This window comes from Schistocerca serialis, chromosome 8, assembly GCF_023864345.2.
Source record: "Schistocerca serialis cubense isolate TAMUIC-IGC-003099 chromosome 8, iqSchSeri2.2, whole genome shotgun sequence".
In the NCBI taxonomy this organism is placed as follows: Eukaryota; Metazoa; Arthropoda; class Insecta; order Orthoptera; family Acrididae; genus Schistocerca; species Schistocerca serialis.
Genome location: NC_064645.1, coordinates 519165963 through 519187196, shown reverse-complemented (window position 1 = coordinate 519187196; position 21234 = coordinate 519165963). Strand labels below are relative to the sequence as shown.

General features: G+C 41.0%; 1 protein-coding gene across 1 annotated transcript in view; it reads right to left on the bottom strand.

Moving 5' to 3' along the window:
* Positions 1–21234, bottom strand: part of LOC126417102 (dynein beta chain, ciliary-like) — a 739775-nt gene that overhangs the window by 576986 nt on the left and 141555 nt on the right. The window contains exon 10 of the mRNA XM_050084997.1: positions 20857–21231. Coding sequence (XP_049940954.1) covers positions 20857–21231 — 375 coding nt within the window. The remainder of the gene's footprint in view (positions 1–20856; positions 21232–21234) is intronic.

Sequence of the window (21234 nt, the reverse complement as noted above, 5' to 3'; positions counted from 1 at the left end):
CTGCACAAAGGCGGAATTTGCAGTGGCCACGAAAATAACAACTGTCTTATGTTTTTTCTTTCATTGTCTATTGTTATAAACATGTATGTATTTAATGATAAATGTATGTATGTGTCTCATGATTAATGCCATGTATTAACGAATGTACAAAAATTCTTTCATGAAAAAATGCAACACTGCAAGCGAGTCAGAGAAAAATATCCTGAAAGTACTGAGAAACTGTAACGCCTACATAATTTGGGGCAGCCGAACCCCGAAAACTAAAGGTAAGACTACAGTGTAGTTGTCCCGTTTGTAGAAGCTTAGTGAAGTGATCTCATATCACTAGTGGTGTGCGTAGTTTGGCGTTAGTATTTATGACAGGGCAAAGTTGAGTGTAGATAGTAATTTTTAGTGTACAATGTATTGTAGGTAAATTACCATATTTTATGTGCAAGTGGCAAAACTGTCAGATCCTGTGTTCGAGTAGGTAATTTATGAATATGGTTAAATTGCGTAGTCAACGTCCGAGCAATATGGATACTGAGGGACAGCCATGACAGCCATTAGTTAGTGCAGGAAATGTAGAAATGGGTGCATTAAGCAGTACAGGTACTCCCTTTGAGGATATCCCATGTGAAAATGTGGGGGCAGGGGCACAGGAAGTGGTGCCTCCACCCACCAGTGCACAAGGAGATGTAGATAAAGAAATTGTACCACCCCCAGAAAAGCAGGGACCAGAGAGCGGTAATCTGCCTGGTGGGTATTCACTTCAGGCAATATTAGAGCGCGTGCTGGATTACCAGTCAAAATTTGCGCAACATCAAGCTGAAAGGGACGAAAAAATTGAAAGCTTTCTCACACAGCAAGCAGAACAAGATCGCCAGCAAGCTGAGCGAGATCGCCAGCGTGCTGAGTGTGACCAGCAACTTGTGCAATCGTTAGAAATTATGAAAAAAGAGATTGTATGAAACAGAATTATGAGTTGATACCTAAGGCCGTGCAGGAGCTGGCTGTACAGGTCAACAACCTGCAAATAGCAAACACTAACATTGTAGACGAGATAGGTGTCTTGGCCAACCAATTAGAAAAGCTATAAATAGATTCCACACAGATTGTAGAACAGAAGTGGAACGAACAAGCGTCAAAAATTGAAACCGAATTTAACTCATGGTTAGAAGCGAAGGAGAGTGAGATCAACAAAAATATTGATTCTAAGATACAAGCAGCCATGGCAGATAAGAGATTCCGAATCATACAGTTGTTGTTGTTGTGGTCTTCAGTCCTGAGACTGGTTTGATGCAGCTCTCCATGCTACTCTATCCTGTGCAAGCCTTTTCATTTCCCAGTACCTACTGCAACCTACATCCTTCTGAATCTGCTTAGTGTATTCATCTCTTGGTCTCCCCCTACGATTTTTACCCTCCACGCTGCCCTCCAATACTAAATTGGTGATCCCTTGATGTCTCAGAACATGTCCTACCAACCGATCCCTTCTTCTGGTCAAGTTGTGCCACAAACTTCTCTTCTCCCCAATCCTATTCAATACTTCCTCATTAGTTATGTGATCTACCCATCTAATCTTCAGCATTCTTCTGTAGCACCACATTTCGAAAGCTTCTATTCTCTTCTTGTCCAAACTATTTATCGTCCATGTTTCACTTCCATACATGGCTACACTCCATACAAATACTTTCAGAAATGACTTCCTGACACTTAAATCAATACTGGATGTTAACAAATTTCTCTTCTTCAGAAACGCTTTCCTTGCCATTGCCAGCCTACATTTTATATCCTCTCTACTTCGACCATCATCAGTTATTTTGCTCCCCAAATAGCAAAACTCCTTTACTACTTTAAGTGCCTCATTTCCTAATCTAATTCCCTCAGCATCACCTGACTTAATTAGACTACATTCCATTATCCTTGTTTTGCTTTTGTTGATGTTCATCTTATATCCTCCTTTCAAGACACTGTTCATTCCATTCAACTGCTCTTCCATGTCCTTTGCTGTCTCTGACAGAATTACAATGTCATCGGCGAACCTCAAAGTTTTTATTTCTTCTCCATGAATTTTAATACCTACACCGAATTTTTCTTTTGTTTCCTTTACTGCTTGCTCAATATACAGATTGAATAACATCGGGGAGAGGCTACAACCCTGTCTCACTCCCTTCCCAACTACTGCTTCCCTTTCGTGCCCTTCGACTCTTACAACTGCCATCTGGTTTCTGTACAAATTGTAAATAGCCTTTCACTCCCTGTATTTTACCCCTGCCACCTTTAGAATTTGAAAGAGAGTATTCCAGTCAACATTGTCAAAAGCTTTCTCTAAGTCTACAAAAGCTAGAAACGTAGGTTTGCCTTTCCTTAATCTTTCTTCTAAGATAAGTCGTAAGGTCAGTATTGCCTCACGTGTTCCAGTGTTTCTACGGAATCCACTTGTGTTTACTAGATATCACCAGATAACAATCAAGTGTCTTTTTCCCTCAAATCCAAATTTGAACTGCCTGTATTTCTCCATACCATCACACTTGGAATTTTTTCTTTTTACAACACATACATTGTTGCCAGATGTCAAGGAATTCAGTGCTCTTCCATGCTTCAGTGATCCAATCTATGGAGCTTTTCTAGCTGCACTACAACAACAAACATTAATACGGAGTGTCCTTTCCATAGATGCATCGTCTGCTAAATATATACGTGCACATCAACCTTAGGCACCCTCAGAATATATACAAAAAATAAGAAAATACATGCTTGGCAGAATTATCAGACAATTCATTCCTTTTAATAAATCTGAGATAAATTTACTGTTTTTTCTTGGGTCCACATCATCTATCATTTAATATATATATATATATATATATATATATATATATATATATATATATATATATATATATATATATATATATATATATATAAAAAACAAAGATGAGGTGACTTACCGAACAAAAGCGCTGGCAGGTCGATAGACACACAAACAAACACAAACACACACACAAAATTCAAGCTTTCGCAACAGACTGTTGCCTCATCAGGAAAGAGGGAAGGAGAGGGGAAGACGAAAGGAAGTGGGTTTTAAGGGAGAGGGTAAGGAGTCATTCCAATCCCGGGAGCGGAAAGACTTACCTTAGGGGGAAAAAAGGACAGGTATACACTCGCACACACGCACATATCCATCCACACATACAAACACAAGCAGACATATTTAAAGACAAAGAGTTTGGGCAGAGATGTCAGTCGAGGCAGAAGTGTAGAGGCAAAGAAGTTGTTGAAAGACAGGTGAGGTATGAGTGGCAGCAACTTGAAATTAGCGGAGATTGAGGCCTGGCGGATGAGGAGAAGAGAGGATATACTGAAGGGCAAGTTCCCATCTCCGGAATTCGGATAGGTTGGTGTTGGTGGGAAGTATCCAGATAACCCGGACGGTGTAACACTGTGCCAAGATGTGCTGGCTGTGCACCAAGGCATGTTTAGCCACAGGGTGATCCTCATTACCAATAAACACTGTCTGCCTGTGTCCATTCATGCGAATGGACAGTTTGTTGCTGGTCATTCCCACATAGAATGCATCACAGTGTAGGCAGGTCAGTTGGTAAATCACGTGGGTGCTTTCACACATGGCTCTGCCTCTGATCGTGTACACCTTCCGGGTTACAGGACTGGAGTAGGTGGTGGTGGGAGGGTGCATGGGACAGGTTTTGCATCGGGGGCGGTTACAAGGATAGGAGCCAGAGGGCAGGGAAGGTGGTTTGGGGATTTCATAGGGATGAACTAACAGGTTACGAAGGTTAGGTGGACGGCGGAAAGACACTCTTGGTGGAGTGGGGAGGATTTCATGAAGGATGGATCTCATTTCAGGGCAGGATTTGAGGAAGTCATATCCCTGCTGGAGAGCCACATTCAGAGTCTGGTCCTGTCACAAGTGGGGCACTTTTGTGGTTCTTCTGTGGGGGATTCTGGGTTTGAGGGGACGAGGAAGTGGCTCTGGTTATTTGCTTCTGTACCAGGTCGGGAGGGTAGTTGCGGGATGCGAAAGCTGTTGTCAGGTTGTTGGTGTAATGATTCAGGGATTCCGGACTGGAGCAGATTCGTTTGCCACGAAGACCTAGGCTGTAGGGAAGGGACCGTTTGATGTGGAATGGGAATTTCCTCCCCCACATCCACACCGGCTGTTCAGAGCACATTCCTACAGGCCAACCGTAAATTAGAACAGCATGCCACCCTCCACCTCAAAAAACTATCCAATCTCCTGGTTTCCCACCTCCGGAAAGGCAACTCACTCACCCTTCACAACCTTTCCAGCAAACCTCAACCTCCTCTCATTGCACACAAACCCAGTCTCTCCCATCTACTCAATCTCCCACTTCCAGCTCCACTCCCTCCAAAACCTCAAAATTCCGATCAACACAATCTGGAACCACAACACCCTAATTCAGTAGTTAACCTTTCCTCCAAACCTCTCTCCCAATCCGAAACCTCTGTCCTATCCAAAGGCCTCACCTTCAGCCCCACTCCCAGATTCAACCAAACAGCCCTCGTCAAAGATTTACTGTCCTACACTCGTACTCTCTGCTGGAAGTATCACTTTGCCACGAAGAAAAATGATCCTAATCCTACTCCTAATGATCCGGCTCCTCAAGACACCATCCAAATTGAACCCTGCCTGGAACAGTTCCGTCCTCCGTCACAGCGGGACCCACCTCCTCTTCCTCAAAATCACCCTCTCCAAACCTTCCAGGAATTTCTGACTTCCAGCCTTGCATCTCAATCCTTCTTAAAAAACCTTAATCCTACACCCAACATCACCACTGCTGAAGCCCAGGCTATCCGTGATCTGAAGGCTGACCGATCCATCGTCATTCTTCCGGCGGACAAGGGTTCCACGACCGTGGTACTTGATCGTCGGGAATATGTGGCTGAGGGACTGCGTCAGCTTTCAGACAACACCACATACAAAGTTTGCCAAGGTAACCCCATTCCCGATGTCCAGGCGGAGCTTCAAGGAATTCTCAGAACCTTAGGCCCCCTGCAAAACCTTTCACCTGACTCCATCAACCTCCTGACCCCACCGACACCCCGCACCCCTACCTTCTACCTTCTTCCTAAAATCCACAAACCCAATCATCCCGGCCGCCCCATTGTAGCTGGTTACCAAGCCCCCACAGAACGTATCTCTGCCTAAGTAGATCAACATCTTCAACCCATTACATGCAGTCTCCCATCCTTCATCAAGGACACCAACCACTTCCTTGAATGCCTGGAATCCTTACCCAATCTGTTACCCCCGGAAACCATCCTTGTAACCATTGATGCCACGTCCTTATACACAAATATTCCGCACGTCCAGGGCCTCGCTGCGATGGAGCATTTCCTTTCACGCCGATCACCTGCCACCCTACCTAAAACCTCTTTCCTCATCACCTTAGCCAGCTTCATCCTGACCCACAACTTCTTCACTTTTGAGGGCCAGACATACCAACAATTAAAGGGAACAGCCATGGGCACCAGGATGGCCCCCTCGTACGCCAACCTATTCATGGGTCGCTTAGAGGAAGCCTTCTTGGTTACCCAAGTCTGCCAACCCAAAGTTTGGTACAGATTTATTGATGACATCTTCATGATCTGGACTCACAGTGAAGAAGAACTCCAGAATTTCCTCTCCAACCTCAACTCCTTTGGTTCCATCAGTTTCACCTGGTCCTACTCAAATCCCATGCCACTTTCCTTGACGTTGACCTCCACCTGTCCAATGGCCAACTTCACACGTCCGTCCACATCAAACCCACCAACAAGCAACAGTACCTCCATTATGACAGCTGCCACCCATTCCACATCAAACGGCCCCTTCCCTACAGCCTAGGTGTTCGTGGCAAACGAATCTGCTCCAGTCCGGAATCCCTGAATCATTACACCAACAACCTGAAAACAGCTTTCGCATCCCGCAACTACCCTCCCGACCTGGTACAGAAGCAAATAACCAGAGCCACTTCCTCGTCCCCTCAAACCCAGAATCCCCCACAGAAGAACCACAAAAGTGCCCCACTTGTGACAGGATACTTTCCGGGACTGGACCAGACTCTGAATGTGGCTCTCCAGCAGGGATACGACTTCCTCAAATCCTGCCCTGAAATGAGATCCATCCTTTATGAAATCCTCCCCACTCCTCCAAGAGTGTCTTTCCGCCGTCCACCTAACCTTCGTAACCTGTTAGTTCATCCCTATGAAATCCCCAAACCACCTTCCCTACCCTCTGGCTCCTATCCTTGTAACCGCCCCCGATGCAAAACCTGTCCCATGCACCCTCCCACCACCACCTACTCCAGTCCTGTAACCCGGAAGGTGTACACGATCAGAGGCAGAGCCATGTGTGAAAGCACCCACGTGATTTACCAACTGACCTGCCTACACTGTGATGCATTCTATGTGGGAATGACCAGCAACAAACTGTCCATTCGCATGAATGGACACAGGCAGACAGTGTTTGTTGGTAAAGAGGATCACCCTGTGGCTAAACATGCCTTGGTGCACAGCCAGCACATCTTGGCACAGTGTTACACCGTCCGGGTTATCTGGATACTTCCCACCAACACCAACCTATCCGAATTCCGGAGATGGGAACTTGCCCTTCAGTATATCCTCTCTTCTCCTCATCCGCCAGGCCTCAATCTCCGCTAATTTCAAGTTGCTGCCACTCATACCTCACCTGTCTTTCAACAACTTCTTTGCCTCTACACTTCTGCCTCGACTGACATCTCTGCCCAAACTCTTTGTCTTTAAATATGTCTGCTTGTGTTTGTATGTGTGGATGGATATGTGCGTGTGTGCGAGTGTATACCTGTCCTTTTTTCCCCCTAAGGTAAGTCTTTCCGCTCCCGGGATTGGAATGACTCCTTACCCTCTCCCTTAAAACCCACTTCCTTTCGTCTTCCCCTCTCCTTCCCTCTTTCCTGATGAGGCAACAGTTTGTTGCGAAAGCTTGAATTTTGTGTGTGTGTTTGTGTTTGTTTGTGTGTCTATCGACCTGCCAGCGCTTTTGTTCGGTAAGTCACCTCATCTTTGTTTTTATATATAATTTTTCCCACGTGGAATGTTTCCTTCCATTATATATATATATATATATATATATATATATATATATATATATATATATATATATATATATATATATATATATATATATATATATATAGAGAGAGAGAGAGAGAGAGAGAGAGAGAGAGGGGGAAACATTCCACGTGGGAAAAATATATCTAAAAACACAGATGATGTATCTTACCAAATGGAAGTGTTGGTACGTTGATAGAGACACTAACAAACAGAAACACACACACAAAATTCAAGCTTTCGCAACCCACGGTTGCTTCATCAGGAAAGAGTGAAGGAGAGGAAAAGACGAAAGGATGTGAGTTTTAAGGGAGAGGGTAAGGAGTCATTCCAATCCTGGGAGCAGAAAGACTTACCTTAGGGGGAAACAGGGACAGGTATACACTCGCGCACGCACACACACACATATCCATCCGCACACATACAGACACAAGCAGACATATGTAAAGGCAAAAGAGTTTGGGCAGAGATGTCAATTGAGGCGGAAGTACGGAGGCAAAAATGTTGAATGACAGGTGAGGTAAGAGCAGCAGCAACTTGAAATTAGCGGAGGTTGAGGCCTGGTTGGTAATGGGAAGAGAGGATATATCGACGGGGCAAGTTCCCATCTCCGAAGTCCTGATAGGTTGGTGTTAGTGGGAAGTATCCAGAACAAGCAACAGTACCTCCGTTGTGACAGCTGCCACCCATTCCATATCAAACGGTCCCTTCCCTACAACCTAGGTCTTCATGACAAACGAATCTGCTCCAGTCCTGAATCTCTGAACCATTACACCAACAACCTGACAACAGCTTTCGCATCCCGCAACTACCCTCCCGACCTGGTACAGAAGCAAATAACCAGAGCCACTTCCTCGTCCCCTCAAACCCAGAATCCCCCACAGAAGAACCACAAAAGTGCCCCACTTGTGACAGGATACTTTCCGGGACTGGACCAGACTCTGAATGTGGCTCTCCAGCAGGGATACGACTTCCTCAAATCCTGCCCTGAAATGAGATCCATACTTCATTAAATCCTCCCCACTCCACCAAGAGTATCTTTCTGCCGTCCACCTAACCTTCGTAAACTCTTGGTTCATCCCTATGAAATCCCCAAACCACCTTCCCTACCCTCTGACTCCTACCCTTGTAACTGCCCCTGGTGTAAAACCTGTCCCATGCACCCTCCCACCACCACCTAACTCCAGTCCCGTAACCCGGAAGGCGTACACAATCAAAGGCAGAGCCACGAGTGAAAGCACCCACATGATTTACCAACTGACCTGCCAACACTGTGAAGCTTTCTATGTGAGAATGACCAGCAACAAACTGTCCATTCGCATGAACGGACACATGCAGACAGTCTTTTTTGGTAATGAGGATCACCCTGTGGCTACACATGCCTTGGTGCATGGCCAGGACATCTTGGCACAGTGTTACACCTCCTCAGGCCGAGGTTGTCTTTGACAGAGCCCAGCATTGATTGCACTCATGCTGGAGGCCAGAAAACACATTTAATCCGGTATTTCTTGAAAATTCTGCCCATCTTAAAAGACACGCCACCAACATATGGTAGAAAAACCAACCCCGTGGTGTTCTCTGCTTCTTCAGGCTGTTCTTGAGGTTTGGAGCATGCTGGTCGAAATGTGTTGCGGAACACTTTGTGTTTGCCCAGAATGGGTACACTGAGAAGCAGATCCGGAACACATTTCTACCAGCACGCATTTTCCCGCGCCGCGGCGCACTTCCACAGACCGCGACCCGTTTCTCCAGCAGAGGGCTCTGGTATTCGACGCTGTCTACGATTGGTCTTTGATGACATTGTGCCCCACTGGCGCCTGCGCTGTTCAAGAAAGCCAGCATATAAATTGGCGAGTGGTCTTTGATGACATTGTGCCCCACTGGCGCCTGCGCTGTTCAAGAAAGCCAGCATATAAATTGGCGAGCTTCTCAGCGATGCGACAGTAGCACCTGAAGATGGTGGACAGTTGTCTCGCTGAAATATTGTGTGATTTCTACAACATTATCCAGTGTAATTCCTGGGAACCTATCAAGTAGGTTTTTATTGTCTCGTAATGTACAATTTCAAACCATAGGGAGACAGTAGAGAAAGAATAGGTAGCTTTGAGAGAGAAACTAGAGAAGGCAGCAGAGGATCTAGTAGGTAATAAGATGATGGCTTGTAGAAATCATTGGGTAACAGAAGAGATACTGAATTTAATCGATGAAAGAAGAAAATATAAAAATGCAATAAATGAAATGGATGAAAGGGAATACAAACATCTAAAAAATAAGATCAACAGGAAGTGCAAAATGGCTAAGCAGGAATAGCTAGAGGACAAATGTAAGGGTGTAGAACATGTATCACTAGGCGTAACATAGATGCTGCCTACAGGAAAATTAAAGAGACCTTTGGAGAAAAGAGAACCACCTGAGTTAAATATCAACTGTTCAGATGGAAAACCAGTTCTAAGCAAAGAAGGGAAAGCAGAAAGGTGGAAGGAGTATAAAGAGGGTCTATAGAAGTGAGATATAACTGAGAGCAATATTATGGAAATGGGAGCAGATGCAGATGAAGACGAGAATAGAGATATGATACTGCATGAAGAATTTAAAAAAAAATCACTGAAGGACTGAAGTCAAAACAAGGCGATGGGAGTAGACAACATTCTGTCAGAACTAAAGATAGCGATGGGAGAGTAACCCAAGACAAAACTCCTCCATCTGGTGACGAAGATGTAGAGACAGGTAAAATACTGTCAGACTTCAAGAAGAATATAATAATTCCAATTCCAAAGAAAACAGGTGCTGACATGTGTGAAAATTACTGAACGATCAGTTTAATAAGTCATGGTTGCAAGTTACTAACATGAATCTTTACAGAAGAATGAAAAAACTGGTAGAAGCCGACCTTGGGGAAGATCAGTTTGGATTCCAGAAAAATGTAGGAACACATAAGGCAGTACTGATCCTATGCCTTCTCACAGAAGATAGGATATGGAAGGGGGAAAAGCTATGTTTAGAGCATTTGTGGACTTACAGAAAGCTTTTGACAATGTTGACTGGAATACTTTCTTTCAAGTTCTCAAGCTTTTAGGGGTAAAATGCAAGGAGCAAAAAGGTATTTACAATTTGTACAGAAACCAGATGACAGTTATAAGAGTACAGGGGCACAAAAGGGAAGCAGTGGTCAAGAAGGGAGTGAGACAGGGTTGTAGCCTATCTTTATATTGAGCAAGCAGTAAAGGAAACAAAAGAAAAATTTGGAGTTGGATTTAAAGCCTAGGAAGAAGAAATAAAAACTCTGAGGTTTGTGAATAATGTTGCAATTCTGTCAGAGACAACAATGGACTTCGAAGAGCAGTTGAACCGAATAAACAGTGTCTTGAAATCAGGATATCGGATGAACATCAACAAAAACAAAATTAGGATAATGAAATGTAGTCAAATTAAATCAGTTGATGCTGAGGGAATTAGATTATGAGATCAGACACTTAACATAGTAGATGAGTTTTGTTATTTGGAAAGCTATTTTGCTTTCCAAATAACAAATGCTTTTCTTGCCATTGCCAGTCTACTACATTTTATATTCTCTCTGCTTCAACCATAATCAACTATTTTGTTGATGATGGTCGAAGCAGAGAGAATATAAAATGTAGTAGACTGGCAATGGCAAGCAAAGCATTTCTGAAGAAGAGAAATTTGTTAACATCGAGTATAAAATGTCAGGAAGTCCTTTCTGAAAGTATTTGTATGGAGTGCAGCAATGTATGAAGCGAAATATGGACAATAAATAGTTTAGACAAGAAGAGAATAGAAGCTTTTGAAATGTGATGCTACAGAAGAATGCTGAAGATTAGATGGGTAGATCACATAATTAATGAGGAGGTACTGAATAGAATTGGGGAGAAGAGAAATATGGGGTACAAGCTCACTACACTAGAAGAAGGGGTCAGTTGGTAGGACGCATTTTGAGGCATAAAGGGATCACCAATTTAGTACTGGAGGAAAGTGTGGTGGGTAAGAGCAAGAGATGAATACAGAAAGCAGATTCAGAAGTATATAGGTTACAGTAGTTACTTGGAGATGAGGAGGCTTGCACAGAGTAGAGTAGCATGGAGAGCTGCAACAGACGGAAGGCCACACCAACAACAAGTAAACATTATCATAGCTATTATTTTACATCGTTCTATCACATGACAATACCTTGGACACATTGGTTTGAATGTCTATTGTAAATAGACCTCAAGAATTTAACTTTGGTATTGTTTAAGCATTATTACATTCTTGTGACATGTATCATAGGTTAGCCCTTTCCCACATTGCTGACTCTCCTCCCTCCCATTGAAATATGCTACTATCTTCTCTTACATCAATTGGTCAGAGTCTCAGGGTACAGCCCCAAGTAAAGTAACACACACACACACACACACACACACACACACACACACACACAATAATAAATCTCTCATCTGTAGCATCATATAATACACTCAGCTACAATATTCATCCCTAGTCATTTAAACAGGCTTAGATCATCACTGCTTGGTACACCTTCCCTCTCCTTTTCCTCTTCCCACATTTTGTACAAATAGGGATACCATTCCCTCTTGAAAATAAATAAACTTTGCCTTTCTAAAATTTCCAGCTACTTCTCCATATGCCATAGTATCACACATGATGCAGAGTATGCTGCACCACTACTATTCATTTACTTTCCTGCACAGCAAGGGAAAAATGACTATCTATATGCTTTCATACAAGCCCTAATTTTTCTCTCTTACCTTCATGATTCTTAAACCAAATGTACGCTGGCAGCAGTAGAATCATTCTGCAGTCAGTTTCAAAACACAGTCTGCTTCAACACACAGCTCATAAATACAACTGTAAACCATAGACATGCTCTTTCCTTCTCCAACTGAAATCCAAATTTCTGGGTATTATCATTAACTGAACAGCTGATCTTTGATTTTTCATTTTATGAACAGCTAATAAATATCTTTACTCTTCATTTACTTCCTTTTAATTAGCATGTTATTGCATCTTTAACTTCAACCCTGCTTTTACTTATGGCAATCCCCATCAATATGGTGCGAGTAATATGGAACGTGGTTTGATGTCAGGTAAAGTTTTAAACATTTCTTCTATAGTTGAGTGCTTGCTAAATTATTGTTACTTCTCACTAAATTATTGTTACATACTGAAACCAAATGCAATGCAAATCATGGTCCCCTAAAAAAAATGTAGTGTCTTTTTTCCCAGTGTTCTACTGATCATTATGAATAACAAATCTGTTTGACATATCAGTTTTATAAAAACCTTTGTCTTTCAATATTTCCCTAACCTGGGGCCTACATTTCTTTCATTATGTTATGGAGCATGACCTATCCCCAGAATGTTTGCTGTTTTCCACCACTCATTTCCCACAATCCCATTCCACTATACTGGGTGAAGTTTCGTACAATATACAATCTGAGTAGACTAGTATACCTTGATTATAATATTGGTTAGTTGCCATACTACCAGATCAACGTCCATTTCCATTCTGAAGTTAAACTGACAGTTGTGTATATTTTACACACACACACACACACACACACACACACACACACACAAATATGGACACTGTCATCTCCTGAGACAGTAAAGGACTTGGAAGAGCAGTTGAATGGAATGGACAGTATCTTGAAAGGAGGATATCTGATGGAATCAACAAAAGCAAAATGAGGATAATGGTGTGTAGTCAAATAGGTGGTGCTGAGGGAATTACATCAGGAAATCAGACACTAAAAGTAGTAGATGAGTTTTTTTATTTGGAAAGGAAAATAACTGATGATGGTCGAAGTATGGAGAATATAAAATGAAGTAGACTGGCAATGGGAAGAAAAGCATTTCTGAAGAAGAGAAATTTGTTAACACCTAGTATAATAGATTTAAGTGTCAGGAAGCCCTTTCTGAAAGTATTTGTATGAAGTGTAGCCATGTATGAAATGAAATATGGACGATAAACAGTTTATACAAGAAGAGAATAGAAGCTTTTGAAATATGGTGCTACAGAAGAATGCTGAAGATTAGATGGGTAATTCACATAACTAATGAGGAGGTACTGAATACAATTGGGGAGAAGATAAATTTGTGGTACAATCTCACTACAATAGGGGAAAGGGTCAGTTGGTAAGATGCATTTTGAGGCATAAAGAGAGCACCAATTTAGTACTGGAGGAAAGAAAGCATGGGGGGGGGGGGCTAAAAATTGTAGAGGAAGAGCAAGAGATGGATACAATAAGCAATCAGTCAGTCAGTAAAATCAGGTAACTGACTGACTGATTTTTATTTAACGTATCTAGAGCGTCTATGAATATTAAAAGTTCATTTACATTCAAAAATGCTGTGATAACAGATTTCTTTTCTGACATGAGTTTTAGCCATGAGATTATCTAAATCTTTTGATCGTGTCAGGTGCCACTCAGTATATTTCTTAAAAACTTCCTCATCTCTTGATATAATAATGCGGATCTACTAACTCTAGGGCTAACTTCTCCACTGCACTAGTTGACCAATATTTCTTTTCGAATTTTGCCTCGATGGCTTTCTGTGACTCAAATTCATCACAGCAGCAAGTTTTCCACTCTGCTGCGCTTCTGTCCAAGTAACCGAGAACAAAATCTGCCAATTTAGGGTCATTTTGTCCCTCTGATAATGACTTTTGGAAATATTTAACAAAATAAGTAGGGTATGTCCATTCGAAGATTAAACTTTGGGAACTGTTTTGTTAATTTGTCCCTGATTTCAACTAAAAGCCTCCAGTAATTCCACACAAATTCCTAACATCTAATTACTCTTTGACTTTTTAACTACTTCTTTAGTTTTTTATAGATCTTCGCAAATTTTCCTAAATTCTTCAGCTGTTTTCTCCAAATTTCCTTTCAGATATGGTGAACTAATTGATAATGCTATTCTCTTCTGTAGTTGTTGTCCTACTATCCCTTTTGCCCATTCCTCCAATGTTATCGAAGTAGAATCTGAGACAACTATCCCATCCAAATCTCCAGTTTGTTTTAACACATTTAGCCTTTGGCTGGTGTCTAAAATTTGTTTGTGAATCCAATCAACTTCATGCTTGATAAGATTCCTAGAATTGATTAATGTCAGTGTTCTCATTTGAACTGTTCATCTACTTCACATCTAACTAAATCACATTGATTGTTGATTTTAGAAAGTAATTCTTGCTTTAGATTTAAAATTGTCTTCTTTGATTCAGTTATTGTTGGGTCAGTTTAGACTTTTCCTGGCATGAATCGGTAATAGTTTTCAAGCTTGTTCATCCATTTTAAAAACTTTTCCTCAAATTCATTTATTTCTCCCATTTCAGCATTTAGCAGTTTTAATCTGACACAAAAGATTCTCCATTTTTGTCATTGTTACTGGCATACAATCCACATAAAAAAAAAAAAACCAACACCCAGTAACTACTTTCCTTTATGTGACTTTTCAGGCTTTCCTGACAGATCTCTTGCAAATAGACTTCTTGGGTTTGCACTGGATCGTATTGTGTGCATCCCACAATATATCATTGATGCAGCTGCTCAACATCTTCAGGTGATGGCAGTTGCTGCTGTCACTGCTGCAAGATGTGACCTTCCTTTATCTTAAAATACACCAACTAATGTTTTGTGGAAATTTATATACTTCTATTTTTTCCAAACACTCCCCAACATATACATATGCCTGGAACTGTTCATCCATGGTGAGTAAGGATAAAACGTGTCCGACAGGCTGCTCTGGGACGTTGCACCATGTTGTCCGCTACTGCATCCTGTCACAGCTGAGGCTCAGCCTAGGATGAGGCCATCATGCACTTTGCTGGGCTGAAGATTAAGATCCACCCACTTTCCCCAACCCTTCCCAATGACAAGCACACTCTCATTTTCTATGGGAAAGCCTGAGGCTTCTTCCCTAAGTCCACCTACTGTCCCAGCTAGCATTATCAAGAACTCTTCCATCACTGCAAGTCATCCATGTAAACTCAAAGTCTTAAGATGGCTTACTGTGTCTGGACTGAGCATAATGTTCAATTTCCTTATAGATGCTGCAATCTATATACACAGACCAAAAGATAACACAGTGAAAACCCTAGTTTAGGTTTCTGTGCAGTCCAGACTTAAAAACACGCTACAGTGAGGAAAATTCAGAACTGAGGAAAATGTTAAAACCGCCCGAAACATGAGCAAAAACACACATAATTGGGATATATGATTAAAAATCGCAACCCTCTCCAATAATTTTTATAAAATCTGCCCAAGCCAAGGAAATTAAATGTACAATACAATGTTCACAAAATAATTTATGGTAATGAATTTTATGTTCTTAAAAAAAACACATACGTGTAACAGCAAGTAAAAACTCATCAAAAAATTGAAATTTGTTATCTTTGTACAAGGTAAATGAGCTGTGTTACAATATGCTATGACTAGAAACTACACGTTCAAAACACATGTCTTTGAGAGTTCGTCCTTTGTGCTGACCCAGAAAAAATAAAAAATTGATGAACATGTTGAATTAAACCAAAAACATCACAGCAGCTGACTGGTTAAACCATATGTGGACATCTGCTTAATGACATATTTTGTCACAATTGCTGTTACTGTCATATTGTTCGTGTGTGCGCGCATTTCTTAGTCGTTGCATAAAGGAAATATTCCACCAAGATTACATATGAAGAGTACATTCTATGACAGGTAATATTAGCTGTATCTAATAAGATGTCCACTGTTAAAGCATTATTTTAGGCTTGATGAGAGAAACAGAGATGTGAGAAAATGAGTTTACTTCCCCAATTGACATTACAAGCTTATTGGAAGTTGGCTCAGTGAGTTTCGGTACACTGTGTAAAGTGTAAATTTGAAAGAAAGCTCAGATGCTACAGTTTAGCTTCATGCCCTCTATCACTGCTGGCAATCTTTATGCTCTACAGTGTGCAATGTGTGTGTGTGTGTGTGGGGGGGGGGGGGGGGGGGGGGGGGTTCAAAGTATATGAGTTGTGTATGTAGGTATTGCAACTGTAGTGCATGACAGATTTTAACACAAAAATCTTTAAAATGTTCTATCGCAAAACCTTGTTTTGTTTCCATCTGATCTCTCTGTCATAGCACATCATCTGCATGAAAAGTATATTTTCAACACTTCACTTCACAAAATGCTTTCACCCCTACCTGCACTCCTGTCACTGAAGGGGCACTTGTCGTCTCAAAACATTTGGTGGGTGAGCTTATTTTACTTGTGTTAGTGTGATGTGCTGGCTGCACTGGATATATTGTGACTGAACAAACAGGCAGCCAATAGGAGTCCACTAGCTGGAAATGGGTGACATTTCCTTGTTTATGACCGAGCATGGTCTTCGAGACTCAGGGTTTGAATTTAAAAGATTGATGATTAATATTGTTGCTGAACATAGTACATCACAAATACATGGAAAATGATAAGACTGGCACAAGAAAAGGTGGTGGCTGGGTCCTTTCATCATGTATTGACTTGGTCTTGTTTTTCCATTACCACTGCAACCTGGCAGTAATTGTATCATAATTGTACAGTGAAGCTAAATGCTGCAAGTTGTGTTGGCAACACTGACTGTGGATTACATCAGCATTTCTTCTCTCACATCTCCACAATGGTTCAAAATATCTCCTTAATTCCACTATCACACATGGTGTGAATCTGTCTTTTCAGCCAATTGCAACTTGTTAAGGTATGTCAATTGTCAATAGGAAGAAATTGAGGGTAGTAATGTAAAAGCAGTGAATTTTTATCAATGATCTTATTGGTTTTTCACATGGGCTATGAATTTATGGTGTGGAATGGTGAAAAATGTAAAATTGGAGAATGTAAAATTGAAGTCCCACTGTATTAGGTATTGATGGCATTTGCTGCTGTACAGAAATACCAGGTGTACCGGTATGAAATGAGCGTTTGTGAAAATGAAACACTAATTTTGAATTGAAAAGTAAAAACATTTTATTCAAAGTACTGACCATTGCTTTCTAAACATTTTGACCACCTTTCTGGCAATTTGTGGGCACCACACCAATAGAAATGTTCGTCTTTTGAAGCAAACCAATCAGATGCCCAATTTTCGACTTCTTTGTAGGAATCGAAGTGTTCCTCAGCCAATGAGTGTCCCATTGATGAAAACAAATGGTAGTCAGAAGGGGCCAAGTCTGGTGAATATGGCGGGTGGGATAGCAGCTCCCAGCCAAGTGTTTTGATCGTATCCTGAACCAGTTTTGCTTTGTGTGCAGGTGCATTGTCGTGTAAAAAAATTACTTTTCCATGTCTTCTGGCCCATTCTGGTCTTTTTTCGATCAATGCATAGTTCATATGGATCATTTGTTGTCTGTAGCGATTAGTATTCACAGTTTCACCGGGTTTTAGAAGCTCATGATACACCACATCTTTCTGATCCCACCAAACACAGAGCATTGTGTTCTTGCTGAATTGATCTGGTTTTGCAGTCGATGTTGATGGTTGCCCCAGATTAACCCTTGATTTTTCCCATTTAGGATTCTTAAAATAAATCCATTTTTCATTGCCAGTAACAATTCGATGCAAAATTGATTTTCTTTCATGTCTTTGAAGCAAAATTTGACAAATAGTTTTTCGGTTTTCCAACCGTCTTTCATTCAATTCATGTGGCACCCATTTTCACACTTTTGGATCTTTCCCATTGTTTTCAAACGGTCAGAAATTGTTTGTTGTGCAACATTTAGCATTGCTGTCATTTGCTTCTGACTCAAAGTATCATCTTCATCCAATATTGCTTGCAATTCTGGATCTTCGAACTTTTTTGGTGGTCTTCCACGTTCTTCATTTCTTACATCAAAATCATTATTTCTGAACCATTGAAACCATCTTTTGCATGTTGCTTCTGATAGAGAATGATCACCATATGCCTCGACAAGCATTCGATGAGACTCTGCAGCACATTTTTTCAAATGAAAACAAAAAATTAATGCTTTCCGCAAATCATCACTTCCTGGTACAACATTCAACATTGTTAACACGAAGAAAACATATGATGTTGTTTGTTCCATGACTTGATGTATACTAAATATCTTTGACAGATGTCATACCAACCGAACAAAAGAAATTAAGGCTCATTCACAACAAATGTTCCCTATCGACACATTTTTATCTTAACGTTCATTTCATACCGCTACACCTGATACGGTGAATGTTCAAGGTTCACAGCTAATTTGGTGGTGGCCTGCTAAAAATCTCTCCTTCCTGAAATATTTTGCAACAATGCATTTAGAGTAACTGGCCAGTGCACTTCCAACTCAAATATGTGGTTAGCCTAACTTTCTTTCCTACTGTAAATAGTGAGCTACTGTACTGGCTGAAATAAAATAAAGCTTGATGATGAAGAGTAAAGAGAGCATTAATTAGAAGCCAGTATAATTTATGGGGATTTCTAATGAGAAGTCTAGCTCCACTGCATTAGATGTTCTACAAGAGTGTGTAACACAATATGTTTTTTGGTGTTTGTGGAATGTTGGTTTGGTTTTTGCTGTCTTAATTCAAGCATTCTGTTGTAAAAGAAGTTGGAATAACAGAAGAGGTCCACAAAATATTTAGGAATTTATGAAAAAGTAAGGTTAAATAATTTCATCTCAACATTATAGAACTGAATAAAAAGGTATAAGAGCTTTTTGTCTGCTGGAAGATTTAGAGAGCTCTGAAAAGATGGACATCCTGTGCTTACCTGAACACCACATCAACACAGGATTAGAGAAGTTAAGTATAAAGAGTGATATGGTTATAATAGAGGGAAACATTCCACGTAGGAAATAAATATCTAAAAACAAAGATGATTTGACTTACCAAATGAAAGTGCTGGCAGGTCGACAGACACACAAACAACCACAAACATACACACAAAAATCAAGCTTTCGCAACAAACTGTTGCCTCATCAGGAAAGAGGGAAGGAGAGGGAAAGACGAAAGGAAGTGGGTTTTAAGGGAGAGGGTAAGGAGTCATTCCAATCCCGGGAGCCGAAAGACTTACCTTAGGGGGAAAAAAGGACGGGTATACACTCGCACACACACACACACACATATATCCATCCACACATATTCTGTATATGTGTGGATGGATATGTGTGTGTGTGCGAGTGTATACCCGTCCTTTTTTCCCCCTAAGGTAAGTCTTTCCGCTCCCGGGATTGGAATGACTCCTTACCCTCTCCCTTAAAACTCACTTCCTTTCGTCTTTCCCTCTCCTTCCCTCTTTCCTGATGAGGCAACAGTTTGTTGCGAAAGCTTGAATTTTGTGTGTATGTTTGTGGTTGTTTGTGTGTCTGTCGACCTGCCAGCACTTTCATTTGGTAAGTCAAATCATCTTTGTTTTTAGATAAATATAAAGAGTCTTATTCCTGTAGAAGAAACGTAGGTAAAGGAAGAGTCACTGCATGCAGGATCATTTTAATGTTTATGAAACATTCGAAAAATCGATGGCTAAAAAGAACATAGCAAATGATGGATAAATTCACATTTTTTTATATATATATAGTGCTGTCAAGTTAGTTTGGAAAACCACTGACAGGGGCACGACTGACCACAGTTCCTGAAAATGGCAGTGAATCAGGAAGACAAAGCATTTTATGTGCTAGAATTTGCCCATGCCAGTCAGTAGTGAGCATGCAAGGATCTTCCTGTAGCATGCTGCATTAAGACACTTAAAAGTTTACAACAGCCTAGGGATGTATACACGAAGTTCAAGGAGTATGTTTGTTAGTTCAATGCAGAATGTCAGAACCAACCAGCATGCCAGAACAGACCATGGACAATATGCAGCTGTAATGTTGCAAGACCCACAAGGGCTATTTATTGACAGAGTACAGAACCTCACAAAGGCTATTTATTGAGGTAGTGCAGAAATGAACATCCCTCAGCCAGCAGTGAGGAAAATCCTTCATAACTGAGTAAGAGTGCTGCCATACAAATTACAGCTCCTACAAGCCATAAACCATAACTAAAAAAACTGCACTGTCTGCGGTTCTGCGTTGAGATGCAGCATAGAGAGCTGCATCAAACCATTCTTTGGACTGAAGACCAAAACAACATGCAGAACAATTTTAAAAATGATAATTTCTCAAGCAAATTAGCCTTCAGTGATGAAGCCATTTTTCATCTTTTGGGAAAGGCCAGCAGAGACAACACACAGATGTGAGGAACAACGAATCCACATGCTACTGTCAAATTGTCAATTTTTACATGTGCAGCAAGTATTGACACATGGACATGGGAGGGTGGTTGAATTAAGACACACACATTGTCACTGTTGATAAATGTATCACAGAAAACATTTTCATACAATGCACTGAATAGCACTATCATCACACTACATTCTTTTCACAGAGATGCTTTTCCACACCCTACTCAAACTGCACCAAAGAAGCAGAAACAGAGAAGACAAGCATACATTAGAAACCCTTGGCTTCTGAACGCTCTGGGAACAGTGCTGAATTTAAATGATGACCACTGCATTAAGTAAACATAATTACAACATTTCCTCACAGTGGCTGTCATGAGAGATTAATTATCACTTTCACATTGCAAAAATACAATACTAAACATAAGAACACAAACAAGACAAAATTTAACAGGCAGGTAGTCCAACATGAAATAATACTTATTTCAATCCTAACATGTCGCAGAAATCTCACAGTTTCAACCTTGCTAAGACCTTTAGTTAAAATTTCTGCAGTGTTGTCATCAGTCGACACATACTTAAAAACATCCAAGACAGCCTTCTTGACTTTATAATAGCAGACTCTGAAATGTTTGGTTCTTTCTGATACACCATTTTTCTTGGTAACCTCAATGGCACCTGTGTTGTCAGCATTGACCTGCAGGGGTAGTCTAACAAATTCAGAATGTTTAAGCTCATCTAAAAAATCTATAAACCATTCCACTCCCTTATACATCTCAAACATTGCAATGTATTCAGATTCTGCTGTGGAGATGAGTACAATGGACTGCCTTGTATTGTTCCAGTTGATTGCTATTCCAGCTAACAAAATAGTGTACCATGTTACAGATTTGCTATCAGCTGAGTCATTTGCCTCGTCAGTATCACTGAATGCGCTAGAAACAGAACTGGCACTG